At 40.7% G+C, this 14,454-nt stretch overlaps 1 protein-coding gene across 3 annotated transcripts in view; it reads left to right on the top strand.

The window, feature by feature from the left end:
* The window catches only part of LOC133659689 (protein unc-80 homolog), a 117,859-nt gene that overhangs the window by 79,845 nt on the left and 23,560 nt on the right, over positions 1-14,454 (top strand). For 2 of the 3 annotated variants that reach the window (XM_062062293.1, XM_062062301.1), the window contains 17 exons: positions 2,094-2,194; positions 2,266-2,352; positions 2,428-2,611; positions 2,682-2,776; positions 4,417-4,506; positions 4,576-4,677; positions 4,746-4,926; positions 4,994-5,259; positions 5,333-5,467; positions 5,545-5,683; positions 5,757-5,853; positions 5,917-6,087; positions 7,226-7,318; positions 7,393-7,611; positions 9,491-9,691; positions 13,519-13,642; positions 13,727-13,852. In XM_062062293.1, the coding sequence (XP_061918277.1) occupies positions 2,094-2,194; positions 2,266-2,352; positions 2,428-2,611; positions 2,682-2,776; positions 4,417-4,506; positions 4,576-4,677; positions 4,746-4,926; positions 4,994-5,259; positions 5,333-5,467; positions 5,545-5,683; positions 5,757-5,853; positions 5,917-6,087; positions 7,226-7,318; positions 7,393-7,611; positions 9,491-9,691; positions 13,519-13,642; positions 13,727-13,852 (2,411 nt within the window). Of the gene's footprint in view, positions 1-2,093; positions 2,195-2,265; positions 2,353-2,427; positions 2,612-2,681; positions 2,777-4,416; positions 4,507-4,575; positions 4,678-4,745; positions 4,927-4,993; positions 5,260-5,332; positions 5,468-5,544; positions 5,684-5,756; positions 5,854-5,916; positions 6,088-7,225; positions 7,319-7,392; positions 7,612-9,490; positions 9,722-13,518; positions 13,643-13,726; positions 13,853-14,454 lie in introns of all 3 variants that reach the window. The other variant, XM_062062284.1, reaches the window with a different exon arrangement.

The following is a 14,454-nucleotide window of genomic DNA, read 5'->3' as shown; positions in this document are numbered from 1 at the left end:
AATTTCACCTGATCAAGCATTTTATAACATTCTACACTACAAAATAATAAAAATATCTACTGTATGATTCGTTCTGATATTTTATGGAATATTGACCAATCCTCAACGCTCCAATATCGGTATCGTATCGGAAGTGAAGATGTATCGGGACATCCCTATTACACAGCATTAAAACATTCCTACACTAACTTTCTGTTCAGTGCAAAGTAAGCTTTACAATAAAAGCATTGCAGTATTCATGTGGGCTCTACTACAGCATACAAGGCAAGGCAAGGCAAGGCAAGGCAACTTTATTTGTATAGCGCTTTTCATACACAAGGCAGACTCAAAGTGCTTCACAGACAACAAAGTGAAATGAAAGAAAATAAAAGCAAAATTAAAATGCAGACAATAAAAACAAAAACAGTGCAGACGTTAAAAGTCAAAAGATTAAAAGATTTAGCTGAAAGCTAAGGTGAACATAAAAGTCTTCAGTCTAGTTTTAAAAGTAGTGAGAGTTGGGGAGAGTCTGACATCTTCAGGAAGTTTATTCCAGCTATGTGTTGCATAGTGACTGAATGATGCTCTCCCTTGATTTGAGTTTACTCTTGGAACCGCTAACAGATTGGTCTCAGAAGATCTTAGTGATCTAGAGGGCGTATATAGTGGGAGCATATCAGTGATATACTTGGGCCCTAGACCATGTAGTGATTTATATGTGAGCAGGAGGATTTTGAAATCTATTCTCTGATGTACAGGGAGCCAATGTAAGGATTTAAGAATTGGTGTAATGTGCTCACATTTTTTGGTCTTTGTTAGAACTCTAGCAGCAGCGTTCTGAACAAGCTGTAGCTGCCTGACAGTTTTTTTGGGAAGACCTGCAAGGAGACCATTACAATAGTCTAGCCTACTGGTAATAAAGGCATGTACAAGTTTTTCTAAGTCTTGAGCTGACATGAGCCCTCTAAGTCTTTTTACATTTTTGAGGTGATAGTAGGCCGATTTTGTTACTGATTTGATGTGACTGTCGAAATGTAAATCAGAATCTAAAATAACCCCATGATTTCTGGCTTTATTTGAGGTTTTCAGGGACAGTGATTGAAGGTGTTGGATGACTTTAAACCTTTCTTTTTTAGCACCAAAAACAATTATCTCAGTTTTATCTTCATTTAGTTGTAGGAAATTTTGGCACATCCAGTGTTTGACTTGCTCAATGCACTGGCACAGAAGATCTATGGGGCGATAGTCATTTGGTGATAGCGCTACATACACCGTTCAAAAGTTTGGGGTCACCCAAACAATTTTGTGGAATAGCCTTCATTTCTAAGAACAAGAATAGACTCTTCGAGTTTCAGATGAAAGTTCTCTTTTTCTGGCCATTTTGAGCGTTTAATTGACCCCACAAATGTGATGCTCCAGAAACTCAATCTGCTCAAAGGAAGGTCAGTTTTGTAGCTTCTGTAACGAGCTAAACTGTTTTCAGATGTGTGAACATGATTGCACAAGGGTTTTCTAATCATCAATTAGCCTTCTGAGCCAATGAGCAAACACATTGTACCATAAGAACACTGGAGTGATAGTTGTTGGAAATGGGCCTCTATACACCTATGTAGATATTGCACCAAAAACCAGACATTTGCAGCTAGAATAGTCATTTACCACATTAGCAATGTATAGAGTGTATTTCTTTAAAGTTAAGACTAGTTTAAAGTTATCTTCATTGAAAAGTACAGTGCTTTTCCTTCAAAAATAAGGACATTTCAATGTGACCCCAAACTTTTGAACGGTAGTGTATGTACTGAACCTTCATTATCATTGTAATGAAGACATACATCAAAGTTACCACAGCAGCTGGTAGACAAGTGAATACGATTTTATATGGAAGCAAGCTGAAAGAAAATGTGCACAAATGAAGGAAAATTATGTTGTAGGTTAAACAATTTTTATGTTCCTGGACAAAGTTACAAGCAAATATGCAAACAATGGCTGGTTTTGGTTATGTCCAAAAGCGCTTATCATAAACATGTTTCACTGTAATAAATATTAGACAACAGTAGATATTTAGTGTTTTTGCTGGACAGCAAGTGTCAATACATTCTTAAACATATCCTCAGTGAGTGCTGTTGCTCAGCAAATCTTGTGGAACTGCCTGATCGAGGATCCCGCCCTTGTCCTCCGCCACTTCTTGGAGAAACTCACCGTGAGCAATCGGCAGGTAGAGCAACAGCCTCGCATACACAACCTAAAGTGTGACGCTGGCGTGTAAGACGAGGTGTCTATCAACAGGATGAGTTGATGTACATGTTAAGGAAGCTGCTGCTTAACATCGGAGACCTCCCAGCACAGACCTCCCACATACTCTTCAACTATCTAGTGAGTGTACGAACGCAATCACCGTCATCGGTCTTTGATTTGTCACCACTCACCCTTCAGTCTTTCCCTCCTTAGGTGGGCCTGATCATGTATTTTGTGCGGACACCCTGCGAGTGGGGGATGGACGCCATCTCAGCCACGCTCACCTTTCTGTGGGAGGTGGTGGGCTATGTGGAGGGGCTCTTCTTTAAGGACCTCAAGCAGACCATGAAGAAAGAGCAGTGCGAGGTCAAGCTGCTGGTCACGGCGTCTATGCCAGGTGAGAACCCAAAGCATGCAGGGCTAAGAGACAATAAAATGCTGACTTTATTGTATAATCGTTCATGCAGGAACCAAGACACTAGTGGTGCATGGCCAGAACGAGTGTGACATCCCAACACAGTTGCCTGTCCATGAAGACACTCAGTTTGAAGCCCTGCTGAAGGTAGGAACTGTAACTTACAAACCCCGTTTCCATATGAGTTGGGAAATTGTGTTAGATGTAAATATAAACGAAATACAATGATTTGCAAATCCTTTTCAACCCATATTCAATTGAATGCACTACAAAGACAAGATATTTGATGTTCAAACTCATAAACTTTATTTTAGTTTTTGCAAATATTAATTAACTTGGAATTTCATTGCTGCAACACGTGCCAAAGTAGTTGGGAAAGGGCGTGTTCACCACTGTGTTACATGGCCTTTCCTTTTAACAACACTCAGTAAATGTTTGGGAACTGAGGAGACACATTTTTGAAGCTTCTCAGGTGGAATTCTTTCCCATTCTTGCTTGATGTACAGCTTAAGTTGTTCAACAGTCCGTTGTGGTATTTTAGGCTTCATAATACGCCACACATTTTCAATGGGAAACAGGTCTGGACTACAGGCAGGCCAGTCTAGTACCCGCACTCTTTTACTATGAAGCCACGTTGATGTAACACGTGGCTTGGCATTGTCTTGCTGAAATAAGCAGGGGCGTCCATGGTAACGTTGCTTGGATGGCAACATATGTTGCTCCAAAACCTGTATGTACCTTTCAGCATTAATGGTGCCTTCACAGATGTGTAAGTTACCCATGTCTTGGGCACTAATACACCCCCATACCATCACACATGCTGGCTTTTCAACTTTGTGCCTATAACAATCCGGATGGTTCTTTTCCTCTTTGGTCCGGAGGACACGACGTCCACAGTTTCCAAAAACAATTTGAAATGTGGACTCGTCAGACCACAGAATACTTTTCCACTTTGTATCAGTCCATCTTAGATGAGCTCAGGCCCAGCGAAGCCGACGGCGTTTCTGGGTGTTGTTGATAAATGGTTTTCGCCTTGCATAGGAGTTTTAACTTGCACTTACAGATGTAGCGACCAACTGTTGTTACTGACAGTGGGTTTCTGAAGTGTTCCTGAGCCCATGTGGTGATATCTTTTACACACTGATGTCACTTGTTGATGCAGTACAGCCTGAGGGATGGAAGGTCACGGGCTTAGCTGCTTACGTGCAGTGATTTCTCCAGATTCTCTGAACCCTTTGATGATATTACGGACCGTAGATGGTGAAATCCCTAAATTCCTTGCAATAGCTGGTTGAGAAAGGTTTTTCTTAAACCGTTCAACAATTTGCTCACGCATTTGTTGACAAAGTGGTGACCCTCGCCCCATCCTTGTTTGTGAATGACTGAGCATTTCATGGAATCTACTTTTATACCCAATCATGGCACCCACCTGTTCCCAATTTGCCTGTTCACCTGTGGGATGTTCCAAATAAGAGTTTGATGAGCATTCCTCAACTTTATCAGTATTTATTGCCACCTTTCCCAACTTCTTTGTCACGTGTTGCTGGCATCGAATTCTAAAGTTAATGATTATTTGCAAAAAAAAAAATGTTTATCAGTTTGAACATCAAATATGTTGTCTTTGTAGCATATTCAACTGAATATGGGTTGAGAATGATTTGCAAATCATTGTATTCCGTTTATATTTACATCTAACACAATTTCCCAACTCATATGGAAACGGGGTTTGTAGATTGTTTAACAAACAGAACATTTTAAAAGCTATGTATACTCCTTCTTCCCACCAGGAATGTCTGGAATTCTTCAACATTCCAGAGGCTAGATCTGCGCATTACTTCCTAATGGACAAACGGTGGAACCTCATTCATTATTCCAAGGTAGGGGAGACTGTCCCTCATTAGGATTTGTTGGGTTTCTGCACTAATATACAAGTTTACCTACTACAGACATATGTAAGGGACATCTACCCGTTTAGGAGGTCAGTCTCTCCTCAGCTCAACCTTGTCCACATGATGCCAGAAAAAGGACAGGAGCTGATCCAGAAACAGGTTCAGTTGGGATCATCGTGAAAAAAAAGATGCCCTCCGGTTCCTCTTATTCTTTTTGTCTCTTTTAGGTCTTCTCCCGCAAACTGGAGGAGGTCGGCCGTGTGCTCTTCCTCATCTCCCTCACGCAGCACATGCCCGCCGTGCACAGGCAGTCCCACGTCTCACTGCTCCAGGAAGACCTGCTCCGCCTGCCGTCCTTCCCGAGGACGGCTATTGATGCGGAGTTCTCGCTGTTCAACGAGCCGCAGGGTTTGTCCGACTCACGTGTACGCCACAATACAGAGCATTTTTAATATGCCTTACTTTTTTCCCCTAGGTAAGGAGCTGTTTGGGTTAGACACTCTCCACAAGGTACTGTGGATCAAGCTCCTTGAGGAGATGTTCCTGGGCATGCCCAGCGAGTACCCATGGGGTGACGAGATGATGCTGTACCTCAACGTCTTCAACGGGGCGCTGCTGCTACACCCGGAGGACAGCGCCCTTCTCCGGCAGCACACTGCGACCGCCATCAACACAGCCGTGCACTTCAACCACCTTTTTTCACTGAGCGGCTATCAATGGATCCTGCCGACCATGCTGCAGGTGCGTCGTGTTGAGCACGAGGAGTTTTGCCGCCAAAACTCAGGGCTCTTGCGTGTACTTCTTGTTGAGGCAGGTTTATGCAGACTACGAGGGCAACCCTTTACTCAGACAAGGCATCGAGTTCTGCTGTCGACAGTTCTACATCCTCCACCGCAAGCCCTTCATTCTGCAGCTGTTCGCCAGTGTGGCGCCTCTGCTCGAATTTACTGTAAGATCACCCGATGCTGTTTGTTCCTGTACTCTTGTAAATGTACAGTCGCCAACAAAAAACCTTTTGTGACCCAGACCAGCACCAGTAGCGGCCTTTCAAAGGGAGTGTCAGCCCAATGTCTGTTCGACCTGCTGGTCTCTCTGGAGGGTGAGACACAGGATGCCTTGGACGCACTCGAGCTGGTCAAGGCTGAGAAACCACTTCGCTCTTTAGGTAAGCTCTTGAACCTGAACTTGCAGATGATCAGCAGTGACTCAAATGTGTGGGTTGGACATCTCTCTTGCAGATTTCTGTTATGGCAATGAGGACTTGGCCTTTTCTATCAGTGAAGCCATAAAGCTGTGTGTCACCGTGGCAGCCTACGCACCCGAATCCTTCAGAAGGTAAGTTGTTGAATGTTTTCTTTATCCATTGTCCTTTGACTTATTTGCGTGTCCTCTGGCTAGTTTCCAGATGCTTATGGTGCTGGAGGCCTTGGTCCCGTGTTTCCTCCAAAAGCTAAAGAGCAACACGGTGACAATGGAGTCAGCGTCAGCTGCCCGAGACGAAATCGCAGCCATTGCTGCACTGGCTACATCCCTGCAGGCTTTGCTCTACAGCTCAGAAACCCTTACAAGGTCCGGCTCGTATGTCTGTCTAGACCAGGCCTGGGCAATTATTTTGACTTGGGGGGCCAAATTTAGAGAAAAAAATGTGTCTGGGGCCAAATTTAGAGAAAAAAATGTGTCTGGGGGCCGGTATATCTACTTTTAGGAAAACTAATACAAAACCTCACAATAAAGTCTGATTGAATGCTAAAAATATTACGACAGACCGCCTTAAAAACGGAGTGGAATTTTATTTTTTTTCTATGAAGGATAAAACCCTGAATATTGAGAACATATGAACGTCACACCCCTTAAAACGGAATGACATTTTAAATTGTTTTACTGAATGAGACACCCAGAATGTACATGAAAATAAAGAATGTTACAATATTAACTATGAAGGATAAAACACTGAATATTGACAACATATGAACGTCACACCCCCTCTCCATCCACATATTTTACAATCAAGCCAAATGCAACAAACACAGCGAAATATGAACATGAAGGGTAAAAAAACCAAAAACATCTACAATCTGATATATCTGATACATCACTAAGCTTTAGAACTTTCTTGTAAAAATGTCCTTCCACGTCTATCCCTGACACCCACATTTCAGGCTCTGGAAACACTCTGTGGAAACACTCCCCACCCACACTGCTTGGTGCCTCGTCTGACCTGCTGTGTCGTAGATTACCATAGTGACTAGTAGGGTTGAACGGTATACGGGTATTGGTATAGTACCGCGATACTAATGAATCATATTCGGTACCATACCGCCTCTGAAAAGTACCGGTCCGCCACACCGTAAGATTTTTGGTTAAAATAAAGCCAATATTGCAATTTTTTCTGGTCCCCTTTATTTAGAAAAGTATCGAAATAATCTTGGTATCAGGACAACACTAGTCACTAAAATATCATGCAAAAGCGCAGATTCCAAGCATTGAAAGACTTACTATAGTTGAAGACTTACAGTCATTTGAAAACATGACTGCACATCACAATGGCAGCTACACTTAAAGTTAAAGTTTTAAACATCTAAAATAATATTTGGGAATGTCCGGCGGGCCAGATTGAAACCCTTAACTTAATTTGCCCAGGTCTTGTCTAGACCTTTGCATGATTTTTGGCTACTTAACAGTTCATATTATTGCGCCTGCTTTGCAGACCCATGACGGCGCCGCAGATATCTCGCTGTGATCAGGGCCATAAAGGAGGTACCACTGCCAACCATGCCATGTCAGGAGGCGTCAACACAAGGTTTTTGAAGACGTTTCTTTGTTTTTGAATGAGCCTTCCATGAAGGAGGTCTTGCATTAACATGTGACGCTTAGGGACAACATCCACTTGCTGGAGGAGGGCCAGGGCATGCCGAGGGAGGAGCTGGACGAGCGCATGGCCAGAGAGGAGTTCCGCCGGCCGCGAGAGTCCTTGCTGAACATATGTACCGAATTCTACAAACACTGCGGGCCACGTCTGAAGATCTTGCAGAATGTAGCCGGTGAGCCGCGGGTGACGGCGCTGGAGCTGCTTGACATCAAGTCCCACATGAGGTGACCGAACAATGAGATCTTGCAACTTTTCACTTATTTGCTAAAGTTCACACCGCAAAAAGACAGTGTTCAAAAACAAGAAAAAATAAAATAAAATTAGGGGTATTTTATTTGAACTAAGCAAAATTATCTGCCAATAGAACAAGAACATTTGGCTTGTCAAGACTTTCGGAAACAAGTACAATTAGCTAACTTCAATGAACCCAAAAATACCTTAAAATGAATATATTCTCACTACTAACAAGTGTACTTTTCTTGGTAGAAAAAAAAAAAAAAGACCTTTTTGCTCAATATATTGAAACATTTTCTTAAATGAAGTAAATGCTAGTGCCATTATCTTGACATAATGATATGCGCTTGGCATTACATTTCTTGAAACCAGCAAACTTATACTAAAAACTAATAAATTGTTCTTAATAGAAAGGCAACAAGGCAACCGCTTGTTACTCTCGGGGTCTCCTAGCCGCTCAGGCAAATCCTATTGTCTAAAAATGCATTTTTCCATCGATAACATGACATCATCGCTCCAAGTGCGTGCTCTTTCAGTCAATTAGTGCGCAGCCCGGTCCAAAATGTTTTAATTGTAATTTTGAAGAATTCATCTGAATGTGCATTAACTATTTCTGTTCAAAATTGTTAGAAATGTCACATGTTAAATGTTTAAATATTAACTGTCAGTTTACTGTACCGTGCCAACTGTACTACTTTATGAGTACGTAGTTTCTATTGTTTCATTGGAAATAAAACAGCAAAGTCCATTTGGCTGTCATCCGTTTTAATTATGAGACAAAATTGTGTCAAAGTCATGATTTTTTTTTCATGCTTGAAATAAGAAATGATTACTTTAAAAAAGTACCGTAATTTCCGGACTATAAGCCGCACCTGACTATAAGCCGCACCAGCTAAATTTAGGGGAAAATACAGATTGCTCCATATATATGCCGCACCCGACTATAAGCCGCAGGCGTTTTGATGTGTAATTACCGTAGTATATAGGGGTTCCTGCTACCACGGAGGGGATTGTCGGGACAGAGATGACTGTTTGGGAACGCAAAGCGTCCCATTTATTAACAATAAATCTTTCAATCATTCAATCAAACATTCACATCTTTGACATGGCGAACAGCATTCGTGCAGAGTACAAATAATACAACGGTATTACCGGTAGTCAGTCTTTAATCATTGTGTCATCGTCTTCCTCCTGCGTACTAAAACCACAGAAATCCTCTTCGTCGGTGTCGGAGAAGAACAGGTCCAAAATGGCGTCGTCAGCCACTCTCTCTCCGATCAGATCGATTGCCTTTAACTTAAAAGCAGCATCATATGCACTTCTCCGTTTGTTTTCCATATTGAGGGTGTTTGCATGAACACTTCCTTCGCGCAAACTGTCGCTGACGCTCTCCTATTCTTTGTTTTGCTCTCGTTACCTGGCGCCAGATGTCTGCCTCGGTCTCGCGCATCCTCGGTAGTGCATCCCCTGGTTACCGTAAGCCGTAAAAAAAGCCGTAAAAAAGCCGCACCGTCGTAAAAGCCGCAGGGACCAAAACGAGGGGAAAAAGTAGCGGCTTATAGTCCGGAAATTACGGTAGTTTTATACTTGTGAGTGTTGATGACACAGCTTTGCAACAGTTGATATTCTAGTTTCAAGAATGTTTTACTCAATATAGGTCATCAAATCTCAGCAACAAGCTGTAATATCTTACTGAGATCATTTAGGACCAAAACCCTTAAAACAAGTAAAACACTCTAACATAAAATCTGCTTAGTGAGAAGAATGATCTTATCAGACAGAAAATAAGCACATATCACCCTTATTTGAGATATTTAATCTTACTTAGATTTCAGTTTTTGCAGTGCACTTTGTTTGTGTGTGCTCCAGACTCGCGGAGATCGCCCACGCGTTACTAAAGCTGGCACCCTACGACACCCTGACCATGGAGAGCCGAGGCCTGCGCCGCTACATCATGGAGATGCTGCCTATCACCGACTGGTCCTCTGAGGCCGTACGCCCCGCTCTCATCCTCATCCTAAAGAGGCTGGACCGCATGTTCAACAAGATCCACAAGATGCCCACGCTCAGGTGCGCTCGCCCTCAGGCACTATGCACCAGGTCTGTTAAATCCTACTTCTTCTCTCTGTCTTCACGTGAGTGTATCGTGCTGTGCCAGTGCCGTGGTGTGTACAGTCGATTTGCGGCTTCTTGGCACTGTCCTGTCGCGCTGCCACCGTGGGTGCTGTCTCATATGCATTGCTGTGCTTTGTATTTGTGCGAGCACATGTGGGTCGCCAGCAGGGTCAAGTCTTCTGACATGAAACTTTAATTGTATTTAGTTTAGATCACGATCCCATAAATGCAAAACATCACATGGACTAATAATTGAAAATACAAAATTATCTATGCAATCTAATAAACTACCGTATTTTTCGGAGTATAAGTCGCTCCGGAGTATAAGTCGCACAGGCCGAAAATGCATAATAAAGAAGGGAAAAAACATATAAGTCGCACTGGAGTATAAGTCGCATTTTTGGGGGAAATTTATTTGATAAAACCCAACACCAAGAATAGACATTTGAAAGGCAATTTAAAATAAATAAAGAATAGTGAACAACAGGCTGAATAAGTGTACGTTATATGAGGCATAAATAACCAACTGAGAACGTGCCTGGTATGTTAACGTAACATATTATGGTAAGAGTCATTCAAATAACTATAACATATAGAACATGCTATACGTTTACCAAACAATCTGTCACTCCTAATCGCTAAATCCCATGAAATCTTATACGTCTAGTCTCTTACGTGAATGAGCTAAATAATATTATTTGATATTTTACGGTAATGTGTTAATAATTTCACACATAAGTCGCTCCTGAGTATAAGTCGCACCCCCGGCCAAACTATGAAAAAAACTGCGACTTATAGTCCGAAAAATACGGTACATGACCTTTCATGGGAATGCTTTATTTAGCCAAATCTCCACCAGCAATGTTTTGCTCACCCGCCACATAACGTTTTTCTGGGCAGGCTTTAGATTGGATGTCATCTCAACAGCCGCAGTGCACATAGTAACATAACACAACATAGCCTAATCATAAAAATACAATCAGTGTTTCCCACACATTCATTTATTTGTGGCGGCCCGCTACGAAAGAATTACGTCCGCCACAAATTTAAAAAAAAATTTACATTTAAAAAAAGTAAAAATAAAAATAAATTTATTTATTTATTTATTTATTTTTTGTCCTCTCCAGCTTCTCAGGCAAATCATATAGTTGATGTAGATGCCCATATCGTTCAGATTTACTTTACAAAAGAGAAGTGTAGGATACTTCTCTTGTTGCCTTATTTGTATTTGACTTTATTAAATGTATTTATATTAGAAACACAACATGTGTATATAACAAAGGGTGCAAAGTCTGCAGGCAGTAGGAAACACATGGTTAAGTGTAGGGAGTAAAACTGATGGCAGTCTAAAGTTCAAGATTTTTGGAGCTCTTTGTTCAGTGGATCAGATGTTTGATGAAGCTCTGTGTCTATCTACCACCACTACTGTTTTCTGTTTATTTGTTACTGACTGTGGCAGGAGACCTCTGCCTCTGTTTCACTTTATGTTGCTGGTAAATAATATGGTTGTAGTAGTAGGCTAAAGTTAAATTATTTAGTATGCACTAATTAAAGGGGCAGAGCTTTGAGACATTTTAGCTTTTATAAGATATATTTTTTATAAGAACCACAATTAATAAATATATTTCAGTGAATAACTTATTGTTCAAATCTGTACATAAATATGTACATAAAGTGTTGTAATTATATTGTAAAATGGATGGATGGACGTTTAAAACAAAACTGTTATTATTAATTAGTAAGTATACATTTTTTTAGCCTTTTTAGAGAAAATCATATCATTGTAGTAAATTATGCAAATTACTCGATGTCATGGTGACTACGCCCATAGCCACGCCCCCACCGCCATAGGTATTTTGGCAGTTTATGGGAAACACTGACAATTGCATTATTTTTTCACCATTTCTCAGTGGTCATGGAAAATCTTTTTTTTTTACCGATAAACATAAAAAAAGATGAGTACTTCTTGATCTTGGCCCAGTGGTACCTAAACTTATTGGTATTTTAAGATATGAGCTCTCTTGTATTTTTGTTGTGCCTACGATAAACTGAGAGCATAATTTGATTTTAAGTCGATGTAGTATTTGTCCACAGCCCACAGCTAGAGATTGACACAATGCTGCCCTCCAACCACTGGAACTGAGAAAGTTAATGCTACCGGTTAGCTGACGAGTCGAGGCAGCCCGACCGCAGCACCGTCAGTCCGCATAACACAAACAAAATTTCCAAACGACTGATATTTACCCATAAAAATATGGACAAGCTGCAGATGCTGTGTTTGATGTGTTTCAGTTCGTTTTGTCTATTTCTACATAAAAAAAAACTGGACGAGCGAGCATTACCTTTGGTTCACAGATATGCATATCGCTTGTTAGCAACTCTAACTTCTGCGGTCCGTCACTCAAAGACATCCTTGTGCAACATAAACAACAATTTCCTAGTTCTTATTGCTACATGACAGAGAAGCAGCCTGTATGAGACACCTAGAAAAGACTGCCCCCCCCCCCCAAGGTATATGCTGAACAATGGTATTACATTATTTCATAAAACTGCCATAGTAATCTTTTTCAAACATTACTTCTTATCAAAGTTTTTAAATGCATTTTACATGTTAAAGTTTTGTTGTTTTGGGAGGGACGTGCATGGATTAAATTGGTATCAATTTATTTCAATGGGCGGGGCTGATTTGAGATTAAGGGTGTGGGAAAAATTCGATTCGAATTCAAATCGCCCTTCTCACGTTGTACCGATAGTATCGATTCTCATTTTTCAAAAATCGATTTTTTTAATTTTTATTTTATTTTATTTTTTTAATTTTTTAATTTTTTATTTTATTAATCAATCCAACAAAACAATACACATCAATACCATAACAATGCAATCCAGTTACAAAACCAAATCCTCAGAACAGCAATAAACAGAGCAATTGAGAGGAGACACAAAACAATCCAAAAGTAGTGAAACAAAAATGAATATTATTAACAACAGTATCAATATTAGTAACAATTTCAACATAGCAGTGATTAAAAATCCCTCATTGACTTTATCATTAGACATTTATAAAAATAAAAATGAACAATAGTGTCACAGTGGCTTACACTTGCATTGCATCTCATAAGCTTGACAACACACTGTGTCCAATATTTTCACAAAGATAAAATAAGTCCTATTTTTGGTTCATTTAATAGTTAAAACAAATTTACATTATTGCAATCAGTTGATAAAACATTGTCCTTTACAATTCTAAAAGCTTTTTACAAAAATCTACTACTCTGCTTGCATGTCAGCAGACTGGGGTAGAATCGCTGAAATCCTATGTATTGAATGAATAGAGAATTGTTTTGAATCGGAAAAATATCGTTTTTGAATCGAGAATGGCGTAGAATCGAAAAAAATCGATTTATAATCGAATCGTGACCCCAAGAATCGATATTGAATCGAATCGTGGGACACCCAAAGATTCGCAGCCCTATTTGAGATACTGTATTTAAAATCCTTAGCGTAGCACCATTGGCAGGTACATCATGTATGTAGCGGAACAGCACAATCTTGTAAAAGTATAGTTCCATGACTGAGACTAGACCCAGACTTTGGGCCTGTTGCTGCACTGTATGCTACGTTCGTGAGCTTTTCAGTATTTGCTGCCAGTGTGAATTTGATTGATTTGAGGTCATGTTTAAGAAAGGGAATTGATGAAAATCACCTGTCAGCCTTTACGTGTTCTGACTGTGTGTGGTGGGGGATGGTGGCGGCCCGCGCTGTTTGGTTCTGTGGTTTTTCAGGAGACAGGTAGAGTGGGAGGCGGCCAGCAACCTGATTGAGGGCATCTGTCTGACTCTGCAGCGGCAGCCGATCATCTCCTTCCTTCCTCACCTCCGATCGCTCATTAACGTTTGCGTCAACCTGGTGGGAAAATTGACCAAGTGGCACTTGTCCGTCTTGTTGGTTGCTTCTAAGTATTCGTTTTGTGTGTGTGTTTGATGGTGGCAGGTGATGGGCGTGGTCGGCCCTTCCAGTGTTGCAGATGGCTTACCTCTGCTCCACCTCAGCCCTTACCTCTCCCCACCACTTCCCTTCAGTACAGCTGTGGTCCGGTTGGTCGCCTTGCAAATCCAGGTAGGCCTTCATTATACAGATGCTCCATCAAAATGAACCGACTACAACTATTACCTGATAATAGGTACTGTATTTTTTGGATTATAAATCGCTCCGGAGGATAAGTCGCACCGGCCGAAAATGCATAATAAAGAAGGAAAAAAACATATATAAGTCGAACTAGAGTACAAGTCGCATTTTTTGGGGGAAATATTTATTTGATAAAATACAACACCAAGTATAGACATTTGAAAGGCAATTTAAAATAAGTAAAGAATAGTGAACAACAGGCTGAATAAATGTAAGTTATTTGAGGCATAAATAACCAACTGACAACGTGCCTGGTATGTTAACGTAACATATTATGGTAAGAGTCATTCAAATAACTATAACATATAGAACATGCTATGCGTTTACCAAACAACTCCTAATCGCTAAATCCGATTAAATCTTCTTCCTCGAATATTATTTGATATTTTACGGTAATGTGTTAATAATTTCATACATAAGTTGCTCCAGAGTATAAATCGCACCCCCGGCCAAACTATGAAAAAAACTGCGATTTATAATCCGAAAAATACGGTATTTGAAATAGTAATGTCTTCCATCTTCTTCAATGACAA

This window comes from Entelurus aequoreus, linkage group LG01 (assembly GCF_033978785.1).
Source record: "Entelurus aequoreus isolate RoL-2023_Sb linkage group LG01, RoL_Eaeq_v1.1, whole genome shotgun sequence".
Classification (NCBI taxonomy): Eukaryota; Metazoa; Chordata; class Actinopteri; order Syngnathiformes; family Syngnathidae; genus Entelurus; species Entelurus aequoreus.
This window is presented reverse-complemented; position numbering and strand designations above follow the sequence as displayed.